Below are 27,099 nucleotides of genomic sequence, written 5' to 3' on the forward strand. Positions count from 1 at the left end.
CATGGTCAGTACCATGTCAGTATCATGGTCAGTATCATGGTCAGTATCATGGTCAGTATCATGGTCAGTATCATGCCAGTATCATGGTCAGTATCATGGTCAGTATCATGGTCAGTATCATGTCAGTATCATGGTCAGTATCATGGTCAGTATCATGGTCAGTATCATGGTCAGTATCATGGTCAGTGTCATGGTCAGTATCATGGTCAGTATCATGGTCAGTATCATTGTCAGTATCATGGTCAGTATCATGTCAGTATCATGTCAGTATCATGTCAGTATCATGGTCAGTATAATGTCAGTATCATGTCAGTATCATGGTCAGTATCATGGTCAGTATCATGGTCAGTATCATGTCAGTATCATGTCAGTATCATGGTCAGTATCATGGTCAGTATCATGGTCAGTATCATGTCAGTATCATGGTCAGTATCATGTTCAGTATCATGGTCAGTATAATGTCAGTATCATGGTCAGTATCATTGTCAGTATCATGGTCAGTATCACGTCAGTATCATGGTCAGTATCATTGTCAGTATCATGGTCAGTATCATGGTCAGTATCATGTCAGTATCATTGTCAGTATCATGTCAGTGTAATGTCAGTATCATGTCTGTATCATGGTCAGTATCATGGTCAGTATCATGGTCAGTATAATGTCAGTGTCATGGTCAGTATCATGGTCAATATCATGTCAGTATCATGGTCAGTATAATGTCAGTATCATGGTCAGTATCATGTCAGTATCATGGTCAGTATCATGGTCAGTATCATGTCAGTATATTCATGTCACTATCATGGTCTTTCAGAATAAAATTAAACGGCGCACATCCTCCAATCCTGGTGCTGAGCCAAACTGTGTTTTTTTTCACGTTTTCAAGTTGAAAAAGACCAATACCGGTCGAAACGTTGTATGTCCTGCCTGCTGTGATTGTGAATAAATGCTTGGAGCATTACAAGTGGCGAGCCCTTGCTTTTCTTCAGTATTATGGTCAGTATATTCATGTCAGTATCATGTCAGCATGATGTCAGTATTTACTATTATGGTCAACCGATTTTAACAAATATTGTAATCGTGCTTAAGTGATTAATCACATGTTTGGGTCCCGGGGAGACACCAAATGTCTCTTAAGCTGAAAAGGCTTGGGAACCCCACCCCACACATATCTGCAATTCTGCATGTGTGCACACTGACTGCAGAGTGCATGCATTGGGTGCTGCTGCTGCTGTAAATTGATTAGCCTAGATATCTGTAGTGGGTTGTGGCTTCTTCTTCAATGCAGCCTCAGATCGTAACAATTTGTCTCAGATAGGCTAGTTCAATGGAAGGACATGCCGTATAAGGCGTTTGTTGGGTTTGTCATGACTCATGGCAAAGTTTGCTACTGGTACAACGAGGCTCTGAAGTTTTCCATAGTCTCAACTTGACCGAGAAGAAGTCGCCGGCACTTGTGAAAAGTGCAGCGGAGCACAGCAGAGTGTTCGCATGGGTGTGCCGGCTTCCACCGTCATGCAACAGGAGCATTTGTTCAAGGTTCTGGTCATCGGGGACCTGGGAGTGGGGAAGACGTCCATCATCAAGCGCTACGTCCACCAGATCTACTCCCAGCACTACCGCGCCACCATCGGAGTGGACTTCGCCCTGAAGGTGCTTCACTGGGACAATGACGCGGTGGTCCGCCTGCAGCTGTGGGACATCGCTGGTTAGTTAAAATAAAAATAATTCCTATATCTTTTTACAACAAAGAAAGAACGCTTAGAACGGTGGGCGAAGGGCTTACTAACAACTATGACAAATGTGTGTTGTATATTTTATTTATTACTTAGCCTACAAACTTTGTTTTACATGCTGAATCATTGAAAACAAAGTTATTGTTGAGCATACTGTTTAATTCAAAGTTAATTTCAGTAAATGGACATATATCCTATCTTAATAAGGACTGGTCTTGTTTGACACTCATGTACTACTGGACTGGTGTTGTGACATGTCTGACTCTGCACTCATTCCATTTCTAAAGCAGTGGGTTCTCAACTTGGGGTCCGATGTGGATTCCTAATAGGGGTCTTTAGGGGTGGTTCCGGCCCGGTGTATGGTCCCCAGCTAAATTAAAAGTAGTTAAATGTATTGCACATAAAATCAGAGGAGTAAAATGATGACCTTGTTGACCAGATCATATCTAACATTGTACAAAAGACAGAAACACATGACCAAGACTTATCGGTCCTTAATGCTCGTTAGATCAGTCACATGAAGACGCCTGCTGTCCTCGCTTCTAATACTCACTGGTGGAAAGTAACTAAGTACATTTACTCCACTACTTTTTTTTTAACCCATTTAGGCCTGGCCTCAAAATTAAAAAGATTCTTCTAAATCTTCCAGTTTCGTGAAATAAATATTTTCACGATTTTTCAAAAATAGCAGACCTACAAGCTGTAGCGCGCCACGGTGGCGCGCTATGAGCTTGTAGATCTGCTATTTTTCAATAGTTAAATTATAACATAATGTTTAAAACACCAAAATGGGTTTTTAAAGATATATTTTTGGGCTTTTTCTCTGCCTTTATTGCATAGTGTACAGCAGTGGTTCCCAACGTGGGGTCCGGGGACCCCCAGGGGTCCTTGAAGGAGTTCCAGGGGGTCCCCAGCTAAATGATAGTTTGGAACCAAATGGACCCTTATGGGTCTGTAACTCTGAGAGTGTACAAATTAGGGTTTATATTGGGGGTCGGGAGGGGGCGGGGTGGGGGTCCCGAGACATTGCCAAAGCATTTCCGGGGGTCCCCGGCCAAAAACGTTGAGAACCCCTGGTGTACAGTATGGTGACAGAGATGGGGGATGACACGCGGCAAAGGTCGTCGGGATCGGGAGTCAAACCCGCGACACGCCGTCAGGCTGGTTTAGCAGCCTATAGGTGCCTGGACCGCTACACTAGCCGCCCAGGCCTTTACTCAAGTACTTAAGTACAATTTTTGAGGTATTTGTACTTGAGTATTTCCAACGGCAATACTGTTACTTGTACTTCCACTACATCTCAGAGGCAAATATTGCACTTTTACTCCAATACATTTATTTGAAAACTTTAGTTACTTTGATTGTTAGTACAAAACATACAGTAACCACTTCAGCCCTACAGTATACATTTAAGGCCATTTGAAAATAGCCGATCTACAAGTTCAGTTCAGTTCAGTTCAGTTCACAAGCTCACAATGCGCCATTGCGATACACATTGTGAGCTTGTAGATCAGCTATTTTCAAAATATTTGTAGGCATATACATTTGAAAACTTACAATGGGACATTCTGCATAGTGAGTATACCTTCTACCTTTGGTACTTTAAGTACATTTTGATGCTAATGGCTTTGTACTTTTACTCAAGTACATTTTGAATTCCAGACGTTTTAACTTGTGACAGAGTAGTTCTACATTGTACTTTTTCCACCATTGCTAATAACGCTGTGCTTTGTGAGCTGCTCAATGACACGGACTTGAACATCCATGTGAGAAGATGACACACCCGAGTTGGTCCGTGTAGTCACGCAACGATGTGTGCGTCGGGCGTCGGCCTGTGTCTGTGACAGATGGACGATTTGTCTCCTAGGGCCCTGCTTTCGTCCCTAAACTCCTTATCCCTAAACTCCTGAATAACTTTGAATAGTTCAACTAGGCGATCTAACATGTTGTGAGCTTCAAAAATTGTGAAAAAAGGCAAAGAAGTTGTCTGTCTGTCTCTGTCTCTCTCTCTCTCTCTCAGGGCAGATGGGAACATGATCCACGTGTACTATCTGTCTGTCTGTCTGTCTCTGTCTCTGTCTCTGTCTCTGTCTCTCTCTCTCTCTCTCTCTCTCTCTCTCTCTCTCTCTCTCTCTCTCTCTCTCTCTCTCTCAGGGCAGATGGGAACATGATCCACGTGTACTATCTGTCTGTCTGTCTCTGTCTCTGTCTCTGTCTCTGTCTCTGTCTCTGTCTCTGTCTCTGTCTCTGTCTCTGTCTCTGTCTCTGTCTCTCTCAGGGCAGATGGGAACATGATCCACATGTACTGTCTGTCTGTCTGTCTCTGTCTCTGTCTCTGTCTCTGTCTCTGTCTCTGTCTCTGTCTCTGTCTCTGTCTCTGTCTCTGTCTCTGTCTCTGTCTCTCTCTCTCTATCTCAGGGCAGATGAGGGAACATGATCCACATGTACTATCTGTCTATCTGTGTGTCTGTCTGTCTCTCAGGGCAGGAGCGCTATGGGAACATGTACTAGCTGTCTGTCTGTCTGTCTGTCTCTCAGGGCAGGAGCGCTATGGGAACATGTACTAGCTGTCTGTGTGTCTGTCTGTCTCTCAGGGCAGGAGCGCTATGGCAACATGACCCGCGTGTACTATCGGGAGGCGGTCGGGGCGCTGGTGGTGTTCGACGTGACCCGGGCCTCCACGTTCGAGGCCGTGCTCAAGTGGAAGGACGACCTGGACACCAAGGTCAGTCACGTGACGTCAGTCAGTCACGTCATCCACCGTGACGTCAGTCAGGGCCCCGATTGGGCATAGCAGTGGGCGTGGTTTCCTGGTTCCACTGACAAATCGGCCGTTCATTTTCTCCCCATCGAGAAATTTCTCCCCATCAAAAATATTTATATCAATAATTTTAAGCCTAGAATCAAGCCATCCTGGGGTTGATTCATGACCATAAAAACCTTTGATTCTGTGAGAAAGAGAAAAAAAGAAGGAATATTTAATGATATTTCTTTAATTACTTTCTTTAGCGTTTTTCATGTACAGAATCCATCCAATACATTTTCACAGAATCAAAGGTTTTATGGCCATGATTCACCAGGATCCTTGATGGCTTGATTCTAATAGGCTTAACTTAACCCATTTTGGGCGGGAACCCCTGTTGGTGTTAGCATTATGTTATGCTTTAGCTATTGAAAAATAGCAGATCTACAAGCTCATAGCGCGCCACCGAGTGGCGCGCTATGAGCTTGTAGGTCTGCTATTTTTGAAAAATCGAAGAACGACTGACATAGAAACATAGCTTTTTCAGAAAACTGTCAGGATGTAGAAGACATTTTTAGAATCTGATCCCAGGTCAAAATGGGTTTTGATGTAAACATTTGTTTCGTAAATCTGGGAAAAAACGAATGGCCGATTTTTCAGTGGAACCACTGCTACTATGCCCCTATAGGTTGACGATGATCACAATGGCCGTCTTTGTCCGCGACCATGTCGGTCCGAACATCACACGCTGCTCAATGTGGGTCATGGCCAGAGGGGTCATCCAGGGGTCAGGGGTCAGGGGTCATTGCCATTTTGGCTTGTGGTGGACTTTTTGTGTCAACATTCCACTTTTTCCACGGAAATACAAAATTACCGGACATTAATATTACCAGAAACTAGGTCATTCACTTCTAGTCATTTTTACTAGTTGACTAGTTGCCTAGTTTACTAGTCAACAAGCCATTGCCTAGTTTACTAGTCAACTAGTCGACTAGTTTTTTAACTACCTATTATGTAAAACAAAAACAAAAAAAACATTTTTTTTAAATAAATATTTGTACATTTAAAAACTGTGTACATTGGTGACTATAACTATACCTGATCTTGAGGCCTACAAAATCAGGAAATCAGGAAATCTTATCAACTAGTCAACTAGTACCAATTAAGGTCGACTAGTGGATTTACTAGTCGACTAGTCAACTATAGTTGCTTAATGCCCTACCAAAAACACATGAATAGATTTAGCCCTGAATAACGGAGTAGTTCTACATTGCAGTATTGATACTTTTACTTTAATACTTTAATACTTTAGTAAAAAAAAAAATGGAGTACGTTTTCCCACCACTGCAACCAGAGCATGCTGTGTATGAGCTGTGTGTGTGTGTGTGTGTGTGTGTGTGTGCGTGCGTGCGTGCGTGCGTGCGTGCGTGCGTGCACCACGCCTCAACGCTCATGTCCTAAGGTGACACTGCCCCACGGTGTTCCCGTCCCGGCCGTGCTGCTGGCCAACAAGTCTGACCAGATGGTCGCCCAGATGCCCAAGATGGACTCCTTCTGCAAGGACAATGGCTTCGTCGGCTGCTTCGAGACCTCGGCCAAGGTACAGGAAATCTGTCGGATTGCTTTTTAACTCATTTTGGGCGGGAACCCCTTTTGGTGTTTTAACTAAGCATTATGTTATACTTTAGCTATTGAAAAATAGCAGATCTACAAGCTCATAGCGCGCCACCGAGTGGCGCGCTACGAGCTTGTAGGTTGTGAAAATGTCGGCGCAAATCTTTGAATATATATTCTTTCAGAACGTTTTTAACTCAAATCTTTGCTTCCGGGGAGGTCCCTGCATGGAACAACATATTTTCAGATGGGGGTCGGCGGCCAATTACATATTTTTGGGGATCCTTGATATGAAAATGTTTGAGAACGACGGACATATATAGAAACATAGGTTTATTTTTTTTAAACTGTCAGGATTTAGATGACATTTTATAGAATCGGTCTCGGTCGAAATGGGTTAAGCACTTCAACCCCAACCTCTGCCTCTGTTCGGAGAGGACCGTTCGCCAGGTCGACAAGCTCCATGAAAAGGTACACGCAGCAAAGGTACTATTTGAAAAGGTGCACAGTCATTTTTTTGTTGGCATAATTTGACACCGATGGTGTAGTACAGTGGTATTCAACCTGCGGCCCGCGGGCCAACTCTGGCCCCCAGCTCAGCTTTCCTGTGGCCCCCAGCTGGAACACATTCCCAATGTGAAAAATAAATACAGTACAAAATTTGCATTAGATGGTTGGTTAATATACTGTACAGAAGGTCCATTTTGAACGTTTTTCATATAACCGTTAACCGAAGCTCGTTAATGGTCGGTTAACCCATTTTGGGCGGGAACCCCTTTTGGTGTTTTAAAGCATTATGTTATACTTTATCTATTGAGAAATAGCAGATCTACAAGCTCATAGCGCGCCACTGAGTGGCGCGCTATGAGCTTGTAGTTCTGCTATTTTTGAAAAATCGTGAAAATGTGGCACAAATTTGGAATATATATATATTTTTTAACTCAAATCTTTGCTTCTGGGTGGGGAGGGGGGGGGGGGGGGGGGGTCCCTGGAACAACATATTTTCAGATGGGGGTCGGAGGCCAATTACATATCATTTTTGGGGTCCTTGACATGAAATATTGAGCACCACCAATACAGAAAACATAGGTATTTCAGAAAACTGTCAGAATTTAGAAGACCTTTTTTTCAAAAAAGGCCTACATGGGTTAACCAAAAGCTCCCATAGTTGTGAAGTGAGTACTTCATATAGATGAGATGACACCTGCTCCATTACAACCGAAAGATCTGGGGCGCCTGCTGGCCTAGCGGTCCAGGCGCATGCCACCGATAGGCTTTGGCCTGACAGTGTGTTGCGTGTTCGAGTCCCGTTCATGACGACCGTTGCTGCATGTCTCTCCCTTAGAGTATATATGAATAGAGACGGCACCCGAGTTCTCCTCATATCCACTTGCATTAAGTTGCTCAAAAGCGCATGAGGCGATTTCACTCCTCCTTCCGGGTAGGAACAGAGTGCATTCTGGGATGGATTGGACCCAAACACATGAACGCGCTGTGCCGTTGACTATCATTGCACGTGTTCAGCGTTCACGTGTCATCATGAACGTGCACAATGATATAGTCAACGGACCAGCGCGTTCATGTGTTTGGCCCAGCGCTGTAATACCAAATTCGGCCACTATGTCCATTTCGCCTCAGGGTTTCCTCCGGGTGCCGTCTCTATTCATATATACTCTAAGGTCTCTCCCCTTCTCTCTCTCCCTCTTGACTGTCAGTCTTCACTTGATACTATCAATAAAGGCAGAAAAGCCACAAAAAAGATCTTCATTGTTAGTCTCTGTACCACTGTCAGACCTACTGTATAAAGTAAATGTAACACTTTTATATCCACAGTAATCCTCTACCTATGATGTCATTGCACTTCCCATTACAATCAGAACTGCAGCCTCACTCCCAATCTTCCGCCGTAGTCTGAAAACCCACCTCTTCAGACTCCATCGGCCCGTAGCACTTACCCTAGCCCCATAGATAGAACTTTATGTAGACTTAGATAGCATTTTATACAGACTTATACAGATTTGCATTTTATGTAGTCATAGCACTTTATAGTATCCATATATATATATGTATAGTATAGTATGTATAGTTTGTGTAGTTTCACACAAGATTCCACTGTTACGTTCTTAGCTTACACATGTTTCATGATAACTACTTTTTATGTATGTGATGTATTGCCATGCTTTTTGTTTTTTTGCTTATTGTAAATCGCTCTGGATTAAGAGTCATCTGCTAAATGCCTAAATTGTAAATTGTCAATATGCTCATAAAATATATTATAGCTGTCTACGTCAGCCGCATCTACGTCAACGAAACAAAACAGTGGTCAAGTGGTTTGATCATTAGTTTTGAGTGGGTTTTGTGCACCAATTTGTACATCTCCATTCACACAGTATGATTCATTCATCCTCAACAGTGACCTGGGCTGAATAATGTTCTAACTCTCCATTATTGATTAATAATAGAACACAACACAAGAGCCTGTTCCCTTGATAAGGCACAGGCTATTTTCTACTATTTCTAGCATCCGGCTGAACAAGAAAAAAAATCTGTCCTTAATACGAACATGTAAGCACTTCATCATGCCAACCTGCTTCCAATTGTCTTCAAGACACTTTCATGCCATGGAACATGGTCTTGTGGGCGGCCCCCCCGACTTCAAGTCATTTAACAATTGTGGCCCCTCTGCCTACATGAATACCCCTGGTGTGGTTTGGTGTGGCCCCTCTGCCTAGATGAATACCCCTGGTGTGGCCCCTCTGCCTAGATGAATACCCCTGGTGTGGTTTGGTGTGGCCCCTCTGCCTAGTTGAATACCCCTGGTGTGGTTTGGTGTGGCCCCTCTGCCTAGATGAATACCCCTGGTGTGGTTTGGTGTGGCCCCTCTGCCTGGATGAATACCCCTGGTGTGGTTTGGTGTGGCCCCTCTGCCTAGTTGAATACCCCTGGTGTGGTTTGGTGTGGCCCCTCTGCCTAGTTGAATACCCCTGGTGTGGTTTGGTGTGGCCCCTCTGCCTAGTTGAATACCCCTGGTGTGGTTTGGTGTGGCCCCTCTGCCTAGTTGAATACCCCTGGTGTGGTTTGGTGTGGCCCCTCTGCCTAGTTGAATACCCCTGGTGTGGTTTGGTGTGGCCCCTCTGCCTAGATGAATACCCCTGGTGTGGTTTGGTGTGGCCCCTCTGCCTAGTTGAATACCCCTGGTGTGGTTTGGTGTGGCCCCTCTGCCTAGATGAATACCCCTGGTGTGGTTTGGTGTGGCCCCTCTGCCTAGTTGAATACCCCTGGTGTGGTTTGGTGTGGCCCCTCTGCCTAGATGAATACCCCTGGTGTGGTTTGGTGTGGCCCCTCTGCCTAGATGAATACCCCTGGTGTGGTTTGGTGTGGCCCCTCTGCCTAGATGAATACCCCTGGTGTGGTTTGGTGTGGCCCCTCTGCCTAGTTGAATACCCCTGGTGTGGTTTGGTGTGGCCCCTCTGCCTACATGAATACCCCTGGTGTGGTTTGGTGTGGCCCCTCTGCCTAGATTAATACCCCTGGTGTGGTTTGGTGTGGCCCCTCTGCCTAGATGAATACCCCTGGTGTGGTTTGGTGTGGCCCCTCTGCCTAGATGAATACCCCTGGTGTGGTTTGGTGTGGCCCCTCTGCCTAGTTGAATACCCCTGGTGTGGTTTGGTGTGGCCCCTCTGCCTAGTTGAATACCCCTGGTGTGGTTTGGTGTGGCCCCTCTGCCTAGATGAATACCCCTGGTGTGGTTTGGTGTGGCCCCTCTGCCTAGTTGAATACCCCTGGTGTGGTTTGGTGTGGCCCCTCTGCCTAGATGAATACCCCTGGTGTGGTTTGTCGAAAACCTACAAGCTCACGACAACATGTCACATCGCAATGTGTTTGTGGGCTTGTAGATCTAGCCGATTCTCGGGTCCACAAATGTAACCACTTAAAAGGATCCCTGCAGGCTAATAAGACAAATATGCCTTAAAAAATGAAATTAAAAGCACCTCAAATATTTAATTTCTTTCATGAATAGAGAATCTTTCACTCAATAGGGACTGCTCCTGTCGCAAGTTGATTATGTCATATGCCCATGTGTGGTCCAGCCCTATGGAATTATGGAATGCACATGCTAATAACAAATATTACAAAATATTGCTTTGATGCTCATATTAACTTTAGAAAGTATTACGTTGTTTTTTATTAGCACATGCATTCCATAATTCCATAGGGCTAGACCACACATGGGCATATGACGTCATCAACTTGAGACAGGAGTAGTCCCTATTGAGTGAAAGATTCGCAATTTATGAAAGAAATAAAATATTGAAGGTGTTTTTATTTTGTCATTGTAGTTATAGAGGGCAAGTATAATGTTTTAAGGCATATTTGTCTCATTAGCCAGGGATCCTTTTAGTTTAAACCCCCTTGGGGCATGGTGGCGCAAATACTACACCACCTCTTTTTTCCCGGTGGTCCCCACCTAAATGATAGTTTGGAACCAAATGGACCCTTATGGGTCTGTAACTCTGAGAGAGTACAAATGGAATTGGTTCCAAATGGAATTGGTTCCATTTGTACACTCTCATAGTTAAATTAACATTGATTTTACAATATAAATTGAGGTCCCAGAGATAGAAATGCCATTAAATGGGGGGTCTGTACACTAATATGCATGTCAAACTGGGGGTCCAATAAAAAGTATTTTTGGCATCAGGACTACGAGCTGTGCGACCTCTCCTTTCTATTTTAAACTGGGGGTCCTTGAATCACTGCTAGAGCCATAAAAATGGCCTCTTATGGGAATTCCCTGCAGGAATATCTTTTCAAATGGGGGTCCGCGGGGGTAATTAGGGTCAATTTGGGGGTCCTTGACGTGAATAAGTTTGGGAACCACGGAGCTAGAGAATCACTGGGTTAGGATCAGTGTTGTTTTCGTCGACTAAAACCAAGACGAAAAATGTTCGTCGACTACCTGTTTTCACTAACGAAAACTAAATGGAAACTAAATGGAGATGGAGACTAAATATATTGACAATTTCGTCAACAAATAAAAACTAGACTAAAATGTTAGGAAGGGACTAGTGGACAAGAGATCATTTTACAATGTTGTTGTAAAAATGCAACTAATATTAGTTGCATGCTGAAAATAGCCGATCTACAAGCCCACAACGCGTAAAATCAGTCATTACGATGGCACCAAGGCCCGCCAAAATACATTTTAAAATCTTATGATATTTAGTCGACTAAAACTAAACTAAACACTAAAACATTCCAGGTGACTAAAATGTGACTAAAACTAAATGAAAGCTATTCAAGAGACTACGACTAAAACTAAAATCAAAATGTGCCGCCAAAAACAACACTGGGTTAGGATACATGGATGTCTGTTCTTTCTGGACACCAGCAGCCAGCCAGGCAGCAGAATGTCTGTTCTTTCTGGACACCAGCAGCCTGCCAGGCAGCAGAATGTCTGTTCTTTCTGGACACCAGCAGCCTGCCAGGCAGCAGAATGTCTGTTCTTTCTGGACACCAGCAGCCTGCCAGGCAGCAGAATGTCTGTTCTTTCTGGACACCAGCAGCCTGCCAGGCAGCAGAATGTCTGTTCTTTCTGGACACCAGCAGCCTGCCAGGCAGCAGAATGTCTGCAGTCTGGTGTGACATAGTCCAACGTACCGTAGCTGCCTTGACTCAACCTCACTGACTATCTAATGAGTTACACACCGAGGCGTGAGCTGCTTATGGAATAAATAGGACCGTGGACCCGGTCAGCAAACAGGACAAAGACTAAAACAAAAGCTATACTGATATTATTTCGCATAGGACAGTATTGGACAGAGTTAACAATGGGAAAAACAATGGAAACAATGGAAATTGAACCGTGTGGCTCATCGCCAAATGACCATATATATGGTCCCCTAAGAAATTGCTTGAGAAATCTGCCAATCAATCTAAGCTAAAAAGGGGCGTGACCCAAAATAAATTGCAATAGTAATCGTTCAAGGTTTTTTATGATCCTTAAGGCTCATTCATAGTCTGGATTTTCGGTGGTGAGGTGACCACTTATGCTTTAAGTAGCATGTGACATGTCAAACTAGGGGTTATTCATGATTCTGAACCCATTCCAAGCATTCGTTTTGCACGAAGAACACTCCTTGAGCTAAAAACAGTTTTTAGCTCAAGGAGTGTCTTTAAAGTACAACAAAAACGAATAATAATCTTCCACTTCTTCCACGTCTCTCCTCCTCCCAGGAGAACACGAACATCGAGGAGGCGGTGAGGTGCCTGGTGGGACACATCCTAGCCAACCAGGAGCACGCGGTGACGGCGCAGGCCGAGGCTGCCGGGTCGCTGGTCCTCTCGTCACACAGCACCACCAACAAGAAGCAGCGGCCGGGCTGCACGGCCTGTGCCAAATCCTGACCTGACCATGGCTATGATAATTATATTAATGCATGTTGACCGTCGGGGGAAAGTGGAAAGAAAGCCAACATGGGAGGGAGAGAGAATCAGGGAGAGGAGTATAGTGGATTTGGGAAGTGGTGGGAAAAAAAAGTACTCAATTGTTTTACTTATTATAGTAAAAGTATCAATACTGCAATGTAGGACAAGTCCGTTACAAGTGAAAGTCCGGAATTCAAAATCTAGTTGAGTAAAAGTACCAACGTTTTGGTATCAAAGTTTACTTAAAGGGACCGAAAGTAAAAAGAAGTACTCACTATGCAGAATGTGCCATTTCAAGTTTTGAAATGCATACACATCTTTTGAAAATAGCCGATCTACAAGCTCACAATGCGTCGCATCGCGACGCATTGTGAGCTTGTAGATCGGCTATTTTCAAAAGGCCGAAATACTGTATATATATATATATAGGGCTGAAGTGGTTAATACAAGTGGAAATTGGAAATACTCAAGTAAACTATAAATACCTAAAAAGGTACACTACTTAAGTAAATGTACTTAGTTGGTGTATTTAGTTACTTTCCACCACTGCTGGCTATCATGCAAAATGTGGACCATCGGGAAGTGTAAAGCCACATGGGAGAGAGAGAGAGAGAGAGAGCGTCAGGGAGAGAACTTGAGAAGTGGACTTGCGGTGGGACTTCTGATTATTAGATCAGCATTCACTATCCTAACCGGAAGCATTAGTGGTAAAAACAGCGAAAACAGGCTATAGCGTGTGTCAATCACAATCAACACTTATATGACCCCGCCGCACCCTTTTAATGTAAACAAGGCCTTGTTTTTTGCTGTTAACACCCTAACCACACCAAAGGGTCACCATGCAAGTCCTTGGGTCCAAACGGTTGCAAGGAGTTAACGCTAAAACCGTCTCGACCCTTTGGTGTGGTTTGGGCCAATTGAATTCCATGCGTTGAATCACAAGGGTCAATGTGGGTCAACGTGCAACAAGACATATCACACCGCAGGGACAACTCTAAAACCTTCTTGACCCTTTGGTGTGGTTAGGGCTTATGTTTAAAGGAAAATAAATCCGAATCAGAATAGTTTTTTATTACCAGGTATGTTTGCACATACGAGTGTAACAGTTGTAGAATCTTAACACATCTGAAATGTTTTGAGTGTATCCTTACTTAGAAATAATGACTGCATAGACTTTCTGCGCTGATACTGGCACTTCTCTGTCTAGAAATAAACAGGTCAATAAGTTATCTTTTTTTTTTGCACTTTTGTCCTGTAACCTACGTTGTTGTGTGACGAATAGAGAAAATATATGTACTTGTAAGCTAACAATGTGTGTCATTGTGCAGTAATTTATTTTTATTTTTTTTACTTTTTGAGAAATGACATTTTCACATTTTTCTACATCTATAGTACAAATAGAATCATAAGGACTAAATGTAAATATTATAATATAATTAAACTGTATTATGATAGAGTTGTTAAAGCCATTGTCCATGCATGATGATGACTCACCTGGTTCACACTGTCTCTGTTCTCTCCAACGTTGCCAAGACATTGGTTTAGCTTTGAAGGTCATGATGCAACCTTGCAACTACTCTTTATAGCGTGGGAGTCCATGTGGAGGTTGTCTTCATCTCCCTCTCTCTGTCGCCTAGGGTGACCAGATGTCCCTCTTTGCGTGGGACAGTCCCTCATTTCCAAGACTTTTCAGGCGTCCCACAAATTGAGACCCTCAATTGCATCAGTGTTCAAATGCCCTAATAGTTAGTCCCCTAATACTTGGCCTTCTGTTGTAAAGCTCTCTCATTGTCTCTTCCTGCAAGATGTGTTTTTAAGCCCGTTAAAATAGCATCAAAATAGAAATAAAGCATGATTTTAAAACAAAATGTGAGACACCAGAGGAGTTTATAAATGATAGCCAATAGGCATATGGTCGAATATGACATCAAGGCATTTAATAGCAACTCAAGTAGTAAGTTGCTAACCCGGTACTCCAGTATCGCTTGTGTGGGACAAGTGGGATGGGGGGACGGGGTCCCCCCATCCCACTTGTCCCACACAAGCGATACTTCTGTCCCTCAATTGAACAGTTTGTATCTGGTCACCCTACTGTCGCCTTACAGGACAAAGAGAATAAAAAGGAAAAAACTAGTTAAAAAGTTAAAAAGGCAAAAAAAACTAAGAGAACGGTAAACAAACAAAAGGGGTTTTAACCGTAATTCTGGTCAGACTGAGTTTAATTTTCTTTTTGGAACTATCTGATATGTTTGATATTTATGTTTTACTGCATGTTTGATATATCACAATGTAACATGTGATTTAAAAATGCATGTTAACCACATTAAACCAATTAAACATTTGTGAAGATGTGTCAAAATGTGTCTTATTTTTGCAAATGTGTCTTATTTTTGCAAACATAGCAGATCTACAGGATCACAACGTGTCATATTGTGACATCTTGTGAGCTTGTAGTTCTGCTATTTTAGCTTGGCATATGAATTATATAGTCGTTTTTTGTTTTGTTTTGTATAAAAAAATCAAACCCTGCACTAAAGGAAGGGATGCATTTCAGATTAATTTCTGATTGGTAACAATAGGTGACGAACTGACGATCACCATGATGATCAAAACTAATATTGCGTTTATGCATCTTTCATAAATGAATCGTTCCAATTTTGGTGCAGCACATTCAACATTGCGTCTTTGCTGTATCTAAATACAATTCAGAACATCAATATTTTCTCTGAGTGTGAAATCATTGGAAAAAAAAAAGAAAAGAAAATTGTAGCAGCTGATTAATGCAAATGCATAAACTTTAATAATACATGACTTCCACACTGGAGGATCTCAGAGACACCTCTTTTTGTATCTTTGATTTTGTAGTAGTTTTCACAACAAAGCGGTACAACCCCCTGCAGGGCCCTTTTCCTGGTGCTCCTGTGCCTCCAGTGCATGCGTGGAGCCACAGTCACATCCATAACAATCTGAGAACCCATCGTCAAAAAATAAAGGAAAAACAGCACCCTCTTAATTTGAGTCAAAAGGTCTGTCTGGACAGACTACATTGATAATAATGTGTGTTGTATTTCTTTGAGTTGTTATTCTAATGTGCAGGCAGGGATTGAGAGGTCTTTAGATGGATGCCATGAAGAAGCATGGCCTTACAATAGTTGTGCCTCACTTAGAGACAGTGACTTTACATGTTGACTGAATATCCTTGTTGGCAATGAGAATAAAAATGAACCAGCATGTGATGTTCAACATGGTTCTGTATGTAGGAGTCTGTCACGGACTCACGGTTGCGACTAACAGTGTGTTTTAACAGCGGGTGAGCATTGGCCGACACATCACCCAATCGCCCGAAAAGATGAATCATTTTTATCTTTTCGGGCGACATTCCTCCGACCACATTTCGCCCATAAACCTGTTCGCCTGCTATCGCCGGTAGTTGCCGGGTCCCATAGGCAAAGAATGCACTTCCGGAAAAAATCTTTCTCCCTAACCCTAACCCTGTCGGCCCTGGGGATGGGATGGACCCACCCAGAGCCCCCATGGACACCCTGTCGGCCCTGGGGATGGGCAGCTCCGACCCACCCAGAGCCCCCATGGACACCTAACCCTAACCCTGTCGGCCCTGGGGATGGGCAGCTCCCTGGGGATGGGCAGCTCCCTGGGGATGGGCAGCTCCGACCCACCCAGAGCCCCCATGGACACCTAACCCTAACCCTGTCGGCCCTGGGGATGGGCAGCTCCGACCCACCCAGAGCCCCCATGGACACCTGTCGGCCCTGGGGATGGGCAGCTCCGACCCACCCAGAGCCCCCATGGACACCTGTCGGCCCTGGGGATGGGCAGCTCCGACCCACCCAGAGCCCCCTGTCGGCCCTGGGGATGGGCAGCTCCGACCCACCCAGAGCCCCCATGGACACCGGAGGACAGTACCAGGACCCTAACCCTGTCGGCCCTGGGGATGGGATGGGCAGCTCCGACCCACCCAGAGCCCCCATGGACACCCTGTCGGCCCTGGGGATGGGATGGGCAGCTCCGACCCACCCAGAGCCCCCATGGACACCCTGTCAGCCCTGGGGATGAGATGGGCAGCTCCGACCCACCCAGAGCCCCCATGGACACCCTGTCGGCCCTGGGGATGGGATGGGCAGCTCCGACCCACCCAGAGCCCCCTGTCGGCCCTGGGGATGGGCAGCTCCGACCCACCCAGAGCCCCCAGTCGGCCCTGGGGATGGGCAGCTCCGACCCACCCAGAGCCCTGTCGGCCCTGGGGATGGGCAGCTCCGACCCACCCAGAGCCCCCTGGGGATGGGCAGCTCCGACCCACCCAGAGCCCCTGGGGATGGGCAGCTCCGACCCACCCAGAGCCCCCATGGGGATGGGCCCCCTGGGGATGGGCAGCTCCGACCCACCCAGAGCCCCCATGGGGATGGGCCCCCTGGGGATGGGCAGCTCCGACCCACCCAGAGCCCCCTGTCGGCCCTGGGGATGGGCAGCTCCGACCCACCCAGAGCCCCCATGGGGATGGGCCCCCTGGGGATGGGCAGCTCCGACCCACCCAGAGCCCCCATGGGGATGGGCCCCCTGGGGATGGGCAGCTCCGACCCACCCAGAGCCCCCTGTCGGCCCTGGGGATGGGCAGCTCCGACCCACCCAGAGCCCTGTCGGCCCTGGGGATGGGCAGCTCCGACCCACCCAGAGCCCTGTCGGCCCTGGGGATGGGCAGCTCCGACCCACCCAGAGCCCCCATGGACACCGGAGGACAGCCCTGGGGATGGGCAGCTCCGACCCACCCAGAGCCCCCATGGACACCGGGCCCTGGGGATGGGCAGCTCCGACCCACCCAGAGCCCCCATGGACACCCTGGGGATGGGCAGCTCCGACCCACCCAGAGCCCCCATGGACACTGGAGGCCCTGGGGATGGGCAGCTCCGACCCACCCAGAGCCCCCATGGACACCGGAGGACAGTCCCTGGGGATGGGCAGCTCCGACCCACCCAGAGCCCCCATGGACACCGGAGGACAGTACCGCGTGGCGTCGGCCCTGGGGATGGGCAGCTCCGACCCACCCAGAGCCCCCATGGACACCGGAGGACAGTACCAGGAGGACATAGAAAGAGCCAAGCCCCAGATTAAGTTTAATCTCAACTTCTTTGACAAGTGAGAGAGAGTCACTCGATTTTCAATTCAAAGGAGCTTCTTTGGCATGAGAAAACACACGTTTACATTGCCAAAGCAAGTGTCAAAATATAATTAAAAAAACTGTTGGGGAAAATGGGGGAAAGTATATACAGTTGGAGGGGGTAGACTAGAGCATTTTGTAAACGGAGCTATATGTCACAAGCTTTTTAAAAAAAATGAAAAAATAGCAGCAATTCTTTTGCAGTTACTTTAGGACAAATAGCAGTGTATTTATTCTCAAGACTATTTAAATGGCATACAAAAAACCTCAGATTTAAGATGTGTTTAAAGGTATTAGCTAGAAGGTCCTGGGTTCGATTCCCGCTGGGGACGCTGTGGGCGCTGGGGGTGTGTACCCTCCCCCGCGTCATCAGTGCCCATATACCCGAGGCGGGGTTGGCGAAAGGGCCTTTCTGTGTGGAGTTTGCATGTTCTCCCCGTGTCCCCTAGGGCACCCTCACAAAAAACATGCAGTAATCCTGGTCTCTAAACTGCCTCCCCCTGGCCAGCCGGGGCGCCTGATGGAGGGGAAAGGAACTGGTTGGAATAACGTGTTCCTTCCATGCGCTATGTCCAACCAGGGAAATCCCCCCCTGTCAGGTGAAAAGAAGCAGCTTGGACTCCTCATGCATAGAAGGAAGCATGAGGTCAGTCCGCTGCCCCCCCCAGGTTGGTGAGGGCGTGTAGAGCCCAGGATCACATTAGATAATTGACACAGAGGTGAAAAATTGTGGGATAAAAAGAAAAAAAAAGTAGTAGCTCTGTGATAACTTCACTCTTTTAGGGGCATTTTATTCTCTTATTATATGAGCCAACAGACAGAGTTTACCTAGCAACAGCACTGAGGGCACAACTGTACCTACAGTAAGCACTTGCTTGTATTAGCACAATGATATGCTGCCAAAAAGCCATAACCATAATATGGTTATTATTATTCCCTAGCCGGGGGAAACACACACGTTGTAAAATAATCCCTGTTGACCCAAAAGCGGCAAACATGACTTTTTTGTTTGTTTTTTTTGTAGAGGAGATCGCAAGAGATTTGACATCGAAATGTTGTTTGAAGCAGCGGGCAGCGGGGATGTCATGAAGCTGGACGGCCTTCATCAGTACCTGACGAAGAACATGAAGAAACTCACCAACTCAGAGTGTGAGACACACTGTTGTCATACTGTAGTTCAACAGCTGTTCTTTCTCGGTTGAGACCTGAGACCAGATTCTACAAAATGTCTTCTAAATCATGACAGTTTTCTGAAAAACCTATGTTTCTATACTCAGTGGTTCTCAGACCTTTTCATGTCAAGGACCCACATAATTATCTTTATTTGGCCGCCGACCCCCATCTGAAAAATATGTTGTTGTTCCAGGAACACCCCCAAATGTTTGAGTTAAAAACGCTCACTGTGAAAGAATATATTCAAAAGATTCGCACACATTTTCACGATTAAAAGAAATAGCAGATCTACAAGCTCGTGGTGAATGTGTGTCACGCCACGGGCTTTCAAGATTTGTCGCTCGTGTCTCTCGTTGTTGTCTTTCTGCTAGTCTTTCTTTCAGTCTGTCCCCTGACCGGGCACAGATTATGGCTTGTGCCAAGTGAGGGGCCCTGCGCTAATGGGGGGCCCCTGTCTGTTAGCCTGGCTAATAAACCAGACTCAAATCACACTGTAGGCAATTTTTCTTTTGCCAACAGCTGATTCGCGTCTGGCTTATTAGCCAGGCTACCTGTCTGTCACGCTTCCAACAAGCTACGAAGTCAGCAGATTGGACTTTCCGTTCCAGAGATAATGGCTAAAACATCTTGAAAACGGCCGATTTTCGATTGGGGGAGTTTTGGGAGGCCTTTGTGATTTGTGCACAGGGACTATTTTCACTTGAATCCGTCCATGTCTCTGACCCTGTCTCTGAATCCGTCCATGTCTCTGACCCTGTCTCTGACCATGTCCCTGACCCTGTCTCTGACCCTGTCTCTGAATCCGTCCATGTCTCTGACCCTGTCCCTGACCCTGTCTCTGACCCTGTCTCTGAATCCGTCCATGTCTCTGACCCTGTCTCTCACAACTCTATAGCCTCAGATACATATACTTTCATGTTCTGAAAGGCTATGAGATTGATCTTGTATTTATTTTGTTTGTTTTTTGTTTTTATACCACTGTTCACAATCTCAAAACTAGTATCCTATACTACATAAAATAAAGTATATGAGAGACAAAACAAATTGTAAATAATCAACATATTCTGTGTACTGTACTGTACTGTACTGTACTGTACTGTACTGTACTGTACTGTACTGTACTGTACTGTACTGTACTGTACTGTACTGTACTGTACTGTACTGTACTGTATGGTGGGTCGTTACAGAATTGGAGGACAATTTATGCATCACCATTCACACACAAACACACAAAGCTGTGCATAAACGGGTCATAAACCATTAATATAATAATCTGATTCGTCCATCTCAGGCACCCTTTTTATGAGCTATCTTTATTCACTGTGTGCTATGCTTGCCATAAGCGTATATCTTTTCTACGTCCGAGCATAGACATGGTAACGCCCCGCCTGCCTCTGATTGGCCTACCGACACAGCCGGTGTCTCCGAGGTGGAAGATACATGCTGGATAGTCTGCCGCGAGGTTACGCCGTGGTAAGAAATAAATAAATAATACAAGTACGATATAATACAAGAGAATGACAGCTTGGCACGGGCGACAGTAACTTTTATTTTTGTAGAAGAGACAAACTTTTACTGTTTATGCCGTTGGCCTGTTTATTTGTATACATGTGTAAACTTGAAACATTATTCAATAATGTTTCAAGTTTACACATGTATACAAGGTTAAAGATCAAGGGAAAAGAGACCTTTTTACAGTACAATAATGATTATTGTACTGTAAAAAGGTCTCTTTTCCCTTGATCTTTTTTAGTATAATAGTATTAGTTTACTATAATTAGATTATTACACGATAACACACCCAAATGAAAGCATACAACGTACGTGTTCAAAGCAAACGGCACAAACAATATTAGTTTGCCTCTTTCTTCTACAAAAAGTTACAAGTTACTGTCGCGCGTGCCAAGCTGTCATTCTCTTGTGCTTGTATTATTTCCCACCACGGAGTAACCTCGCGTCTCGGAGGACAGTCTGGGGAGACCATGGGGGCAAGACGGGCAGTGTCGGTAGGCCAATCAGAGGCAGGCGGGGCGTTACCATGTCTGTCTATGCTCGGACGTAGAATAGATTTACGCTTGTTATTACCAATACTCAGGAACCTGAACACTCACTTGGGTTTCGTTCTTGTGGCACGTTTATAAGTCAATGTTTAGGCCATTCCTTCAGTTTCTCTGTAGGACATTTGGGGCTGTGCTCATGACCGGATGTCATTTCCTCTGTTATGTGACTCAAGATTCTTTCTCTTCCTCTGGTGAGCTACTGTAAATAGTGTTGAAAACACATGTTGTGGAACACAATTTCAATGCATATTTACTATTATCTTTGTAAATTGTAAATTGTCGAAATTAAAAAGTCTTCTGAAAGAATATATATTCAAAGATTTGTGCCGCATTTTCACGAATTTTCAAAAATAGCAGACCTACAAGCTCGTAGGTGGCGCGCTACGAGCTTGTAGATCTGCTATTTTTCAATAGCTAAAGTATTACATAATGCTTAGTTAAAACACCAAAATGGGGTTCCCGCCCAGAATGGGTTAAAAAAGAAAATCTAATAATTCTATTAATGATTACAAAAGACATCAGTTCTTTTTAAAATATATTGGTCGTCAAGACGGTAGTACAAGAGAAGAATGTCTGGGGAGCTCTGTGATATTTCTTTTTGCAAATATCTTGGAAGATGTTTTCTGCAACTATAGATAAAGATAAAGAAACTTATATTGTGCATTAAGTTTACATTAAATGGAAATTTGTCTTTTACATTTTGTCTCAGAACAAGTATAATGTATACACAACAAGTGCATGATTTAGTATTTTATTATTTGACATTTCAGGGGGGGAACAGTAAGTCCTTGGAATGACTCATGCATTGATGTGTGAGTGCACCAGGTCAAACAGCTCTCAGTTCAGTTCAACTATGGAATGACTCATGCATTGATGTGTGAGTCCACCAGGTCAAACAGCTCTCAGTTCAGTTCAACTATGGAATGACTCATGCATTGATGTGTGAGTCCACCAGGTCAAACAGCTCTCAGTTCAGTTCAACTATGGAATGACTCATGCATTGATGTGTGAGTCCACCAGGTCAAACAGCTCTCAGTTCAGTTCAACTATGGAATGACTCATGCATTGATGTGTGAGTGCACCAGGTCAAACAGCTCTCAGTTCAGTTCAACTATGGAATGACTCATGCATTGATGTGTGAGTCCACCAGGTCAAACAGCTCTCCGTTCAGTTCAGTTTTATTTTCATAATGTTGGACATACAGTACATGCATAACAAACATCATTTTCATTTTCTTTCTTTCTGAGGAGAAGCCATAGGCTTGTCGGGCCCTACCCCTGGAGTCCATTTGCATATTTAGGTGCACATGTGTTGTAGACTGATATCTCCATATTGATGTGTGAATCCACCAGGTCAAACAGCTCTCCATATTGCCATTGAGAGGAGGAGTCAGTATTATGTGGAGCTGTTGGTTAAGAAAGGAGCCGACATACACGCCAAAGCCTGTGGGAAGTTCTTCCAGCCACAAGATGGCCCCAGCTTCTACTTTGGTGAGTGCTCTTGCTTTCTCTGGCCAATGCATGACGGTGTATAGGGTGAAATCACACCTGAGCTATACTCTCTGAGAAATATGGGAGGGGATGTGGAGGGGAAGGTATCCCCTCCCCATCCCCTCCCCTACTGGGCGGGGTTTTCCTTTTCTTTTACATGAGTTGGGCGTGTTATAATGTAGTGGACTCTGGAAATGCATTCCAGCAGCCAGCTCGTAGCATGGCTCGTTAGGCAATAGACTTTCAAATTTGACTAAAATTAAATGAAGTTTCATTCCAAAAACTATGACTAAAGTAAAATAGAAATTTGCTGCTAAAAAAAACACTTATGACTGCAACAAATAGCTTAAGTATAGCGATGCTCTATTCTATGAGGTCTGCTGGTAAACTGGACGACAAGGACCATTCTACTAAACAGAGCCCATGGCAAGACATTTGGGATCAATAGAAGTAGGAACACGAGCCCATCTAGATCGGACCATCCGGAACCCCCCCCATCTCCCCCGCCCCGTCTTCGTCGTAGAAGTCTTCGTCGTAGAAATCGTTAAAAGAATCAGCGGATGCAGCCCTGACGGCGAGGGGGAGTGGCTCGCTCCAGGAGGAGGCGGGGCTACCGTCCGCGGCGGTGTACGCATACAGACACTGGTAGTTGCCCTGGTGGGTGTGGTCTGCTGCGCGTTGCAGGAAGCAGGCGGAGCCGTGGGCGGACGGCCTTTTGGCTATGTCCGTGGAGTTGAGCCTGAGGTCGAAGTGACCGTCAGGGTGTTCCTTCGGGAAGGAGCAGGTGAGAGCGAAGCTGAAACCCTCCAGCACCTGCTGCTGGCCTCCGGAAACACTCTTCATGTTGGGGGAGACGCTGATGACCGCCTTCAGATCTGAAACAAGACAAGGAGGTGATTGGCTGAAACGGAAGATATGTACCAAAACAGCCTGACAGGTTGAAGCTATATATTATTCATTGTCAGTTTGTATTTGTCTCCAGTTATATAAATGTTATGTGTAGCCCCCCCAGTCCGGATTCACCTTTCTGTCCGGAGTAAACCCCCGATCCGGATTCACCTTTCTGTCCGGAGTAACCCTCCAGTCCGGATTCACCTTTCTGTCCGGAGTAACCCCCCAGTCCGGATTCACCCCCCAGTCCAGATTCACCTTTCTGTCCGGAGTAACCCTCCAGTCCGGATTCACCTTTCTGTCCGGAGTAACCCTCCAGTCCGGATTCACCTTTCTGTCCGGAGTAACCCCCCAGTCCGGATTCACCTTTCTGTCCGGAGTAACCCTCCAGTCCGGATTCACCTTTCTGTCCGGAGTAACCCTCCAGTCCGGATTCACCTTTCTGTCCGGAGTAACCCTCCAGTCCGGATTCACCTTTCTGTCCGGAGTAACCCCCCAGTCCAGATTCACCTTTCTGTCCGCAGTAACCCTCCAGTCTTTGTGCACATGGCCTTCCTCGTGCACCGTCATATCCTAGGCTTGGGAAACCGTCATATCCTAGCCATCCTGCACCGGTCAGTCCTGGGACTCCTGGCACAGATTGAATACTTTATTAGTCATAAATAGGGATGTCCTGGGACTCCTGGCACAGATTGAATACTTTATTAGTCATAAATAGGGATGTCCCGATCACGTCTTTTTGCTCCTGATCCGTTTCCGATCATTTGATTTTGAGCGTCTGCCGATACAGATTTTTCCCGATCCGATATTTATATTTTATAGAACAAGTTTATGCCATATATCACAACAGTCCAATATCCCAAATCACAGACAATTTCCAGTCTAATAACATGATATAATATTGATACTAGGGATGTCCCGATCACGTTTTTTGGCTCCCGATCCGATTCCGATCATTTGAAAAGGACGTGATCGGGACAACCCTAGTCATAAATGTAAACAGAGGTACAGTCAGACATCAAGGCTGAAGCTCTGCCATCTCACCTGGACATATTGGCTCTGTAGAAGGTGAATGCTGCACTATTGAGATAAAGATAAAGAAAACGTTATTGTCCATTAAATTGACATAAAATGGAAATTTGTCTTTGGCACACCGGCAGTCAGTTACAACAATAACACACTACAAAAAATACACAGGTGCATTAAGATACTATATAAAAATGCATTCACATTAACACAACAACAGTGATCATGAGCAGTGGCGATTAGATTATTTAAACATTTTCTTATTTAAAATGTCCACAGCAGTTGTCACAAACAAAGTTTTGTAACCCTTCTTTTTTGCTAATTTTGCCCTAATCCTCCTGCCCGATGGCAACAAGTCAAATTCAGAGTGAAGAGGGTGGGTAGAATCATTGTAAATTTGAATTGCTTTTTTGGTTATGGAGCGGTTGTATATGTCCTGAAGTTGCAATTGTTTGTCTCCAATGATCTTACTTGCCTGGTTGACTACCTGGGTGAGCTTGTTTTTATCTCTAAGTGAGAGATCCCCAAACCAGGACACGATGTTAAAAGTGAGAACACTCTCAGTGAGTGATCTATAGACCATGGTCAGGGTGTGTTTACTGGCATTAAACCTTCTCAGTTTCCTGAGAAGATAAAGCCGCTGCCTTGCCTTTTTGTAGATGTTATCTGCATTGGTCTGAAAGGTGAGTTTATTGTCTATGGTCGTTCCCAGATATTTAAAGTCACTGACCTGCTACACTTCCTCCCCACTCATAGTAACAGGCCTAAAGATGGACCCTGAACCCTCTGCTCTTGACCCCCCTCCCAAACACAGCTCCTTGGTCTTAGTGACATTAAGGTCAAGGAAGCTGCTGTCAAACCAGGTGGCAATACGGTCGATGTGCTGGGAGTAAGAGGGACTGGAAACGTCCTGCAGGCAGGCAACCAGGGCCATGTCGTCAGCGTACTTTATGAGAGAGAAGTCTTTGTTGTTGTATTTCAACTCATTTGTGTATAGGGAGAATAACAGAGGGGATAAAACGCACCCCTGTGGCACGCCAGTGTTTAGGACAAGGCAGTCAGACAGAGTGTTATTAATACAGACTTGCTGGGGTCTCTCTCTCAGGAACTCCCTAATCCACAACATGAGATTGCTACTGATGTTCAGGTCACACAGGCGTTTTAGGAGAAGATGGGGTTGGACCGTATTATACAGAGGAGAAGACCATAAAAAGGACACGGACGTATGTTTTGGGTTTGTCTAAATGACTATGTATTTTGTCCAATAAAGTTAGAGTGGCATCCTCTACACCTCGACTGGCTCTATAAGCAAACTGCATGGGGTCCATGCACTTAGCCGTTTGCAGTGAGAGCTCCTTACTCACTACACGCTCCATGCGTTTGCTTAATAGAGGAGTGAGGGCGATCGGTCTAAAATCATTTGGCACTTTTGCTCGTGCTGTTTTTGGCACAGGGACAATGGTTGCCGTTTTCCAGGCCTGGGGGACAAAGCTGATATTGAGAAACATTTGGAATAGTTTGGTAAACATGGGTCCCAATTGGATGGCACATTCTTTCAGGGCCCTTCCCTTGAGCGCATCTGGCCCGGTGGCTTTGTGAGGGTTAACCTGCTGGAAGATTGAAATTACCTCCTGTTCCTTAACTGTCACAGGGGCGGGTGTCAGCCCTGCACAAACCGACTTGCATTTGTCACTGAAGTCATGTGTGTCAAATCTAGAATAGAAAATATTCAGATCGTTTGACAGTTTAACAGGGTCGTCACATGGAGGGGTTGCTTTTTGTTCCCTACCCATCATTGCATTCAGTCCCCTCCAAGCATCCCTTGCATTGCCGTTCCTCAGTTTCTCTTCAACCTTGTCTTTATAGTCTGTTTTCCCTCTTTTAATCATGCGATTTATTTCCTTTAATAACATTGTCAAAACAGAAATTGATATAACTGGTGACAGTATCAGTCAACACTTCAGGGTTATTACAGGAAACCTGGTCATCGAAAAATAAGTCCCATTCAGTGGCATCAAAACAGCCCCTCAACTCTTCAATTGAGTCCTCTGTCCAGGACTGAATGTGCTTGACAACAGGCTTCTCCCTCTTTAGTTTCTGACGGTACTTTGGCAGGAGGTGGATGATGTTATGATCAGACAGTCCTAGAGGTGGGCAGCATCTGGGTACATAGGCGCCCTCTACATTTCCAAAACACTGGTCTAGGATCTTATCCTTCCTTGTAGGACAGGTCACATATTGTTCCAGGTTTGGCAGGTGGGTGGACATAACGCACCGGTTGAAGTCACCCAATAAAAATATAGGATTGTCAACAGAGTTACGTTGCGCCTTATTGTAGCTGGCAGCTATGCGCTCAGCTGCTAGAGCAAAGTTTGTACCAGGCACATATACCAGAATGACTGTGATTTGCCCAAACTCCCGGGGCAAATAGTGTGGTCTAAAAGAAACAGTCATAATCTCGTAATGAGTACAGCAGTCAGTCTCACGTACCGTGAAGTTGGTTGCCCATCTGGTGTCAACTGTCAACAAACATGCACAGTCCACCTCCGATGCGTTTCCTCGTTCGCTCTGGGTCTCTGTCAAACCGCACGAGTGAGTATCCTTCCAAGTTGACATTGTCCGTGTCCTCCTCCCCAATCCATGTCTCCGTGAAACAGAGCAGGTTGGCGCTCTTGAAATCCTTGTCATGCTTTACAAGCGTAGATAGTCGATCCATCTTATTCCGTAGGGAGCGCACGTTGGATAGGGTGATTGTAGGCAACGGGAAAC

At 45.3% G+C, this 27,099-nt stretch overlaps 2 protein-coding genes across 3 annotated transcripts in view; one reads left to right on the forward strand and one right to left on the reverse strand.

Annotated features, from left to right (window-relative positions):
* Nucleotides 1-1,510: 1,510 nt before the first annotated feature.
* Nucleotides 1,511-12,496, forward strand: LOC306928700 (ras-related protein Rab-38-like; the record flags this gene model as incomplete). Its single annotated transcript, XM_079508970.1, has 4 exons — nt 1,511-1,703; nt 4,326-4,456; nt 5,937-6,074; nt 12,326-12,496. 4 exons carry the CDS (start codon nt 1,511-1,513, stop codon nt 12,494-12,496), a joined length of 633 nt encoding a protein of 210 aa, XP_079365096.1.
* Nucleotides 12,497-21,658: 9,162 nt separating this feature from the next.
* The window catches only part of LOC306927904 (uncharacterized protein), a 5,994-nt gene continuing 553 nt past the window's right edge, over nt 21,659-27,099 (reverse strand). The window contains exons 1-4 of one of the 2 annotated variants that reach the window (XM_079507790.1): nt 26,821-27,006; nt 24,349-24,384; nt 23,437-23,934; nt 21,659-23,288 (exon numbers count right to left, since the gene is read on the reverse strand). In XM_079507790.1, the coding sequence (XP_079363916.1) occupies nt 22,882-23,288; nt 23,437-23,934; nt 24,349-24,384; nt 26,821-26,839 (960 nt within the window). In that variant the 5' untranslated portion in view covers nt 26,840-27,006 and the 3' untranslated portion in view covers nt 21,659-22,881. Of the gene's footprint in view, nt 23,289-23,436; nt 23,935-24,348; nt 24,385-26,820; nt 27,007-27,099 lie in introns of those variants that run through there. The other variant, XM_079507789.1, reaches the window with a different exon arrangement.

This window comes from Electrona antarctica (assembly GCF_951216825.1).
Source record: "Electrona antarctica genome assembly, chromosome: 8".
Lineage (NCBI taxonomy): Eukaryota > Metazoa > Chordata > Actinopteri > Myctophiformes > Myctophidae > Electrona > Electrona antarctica.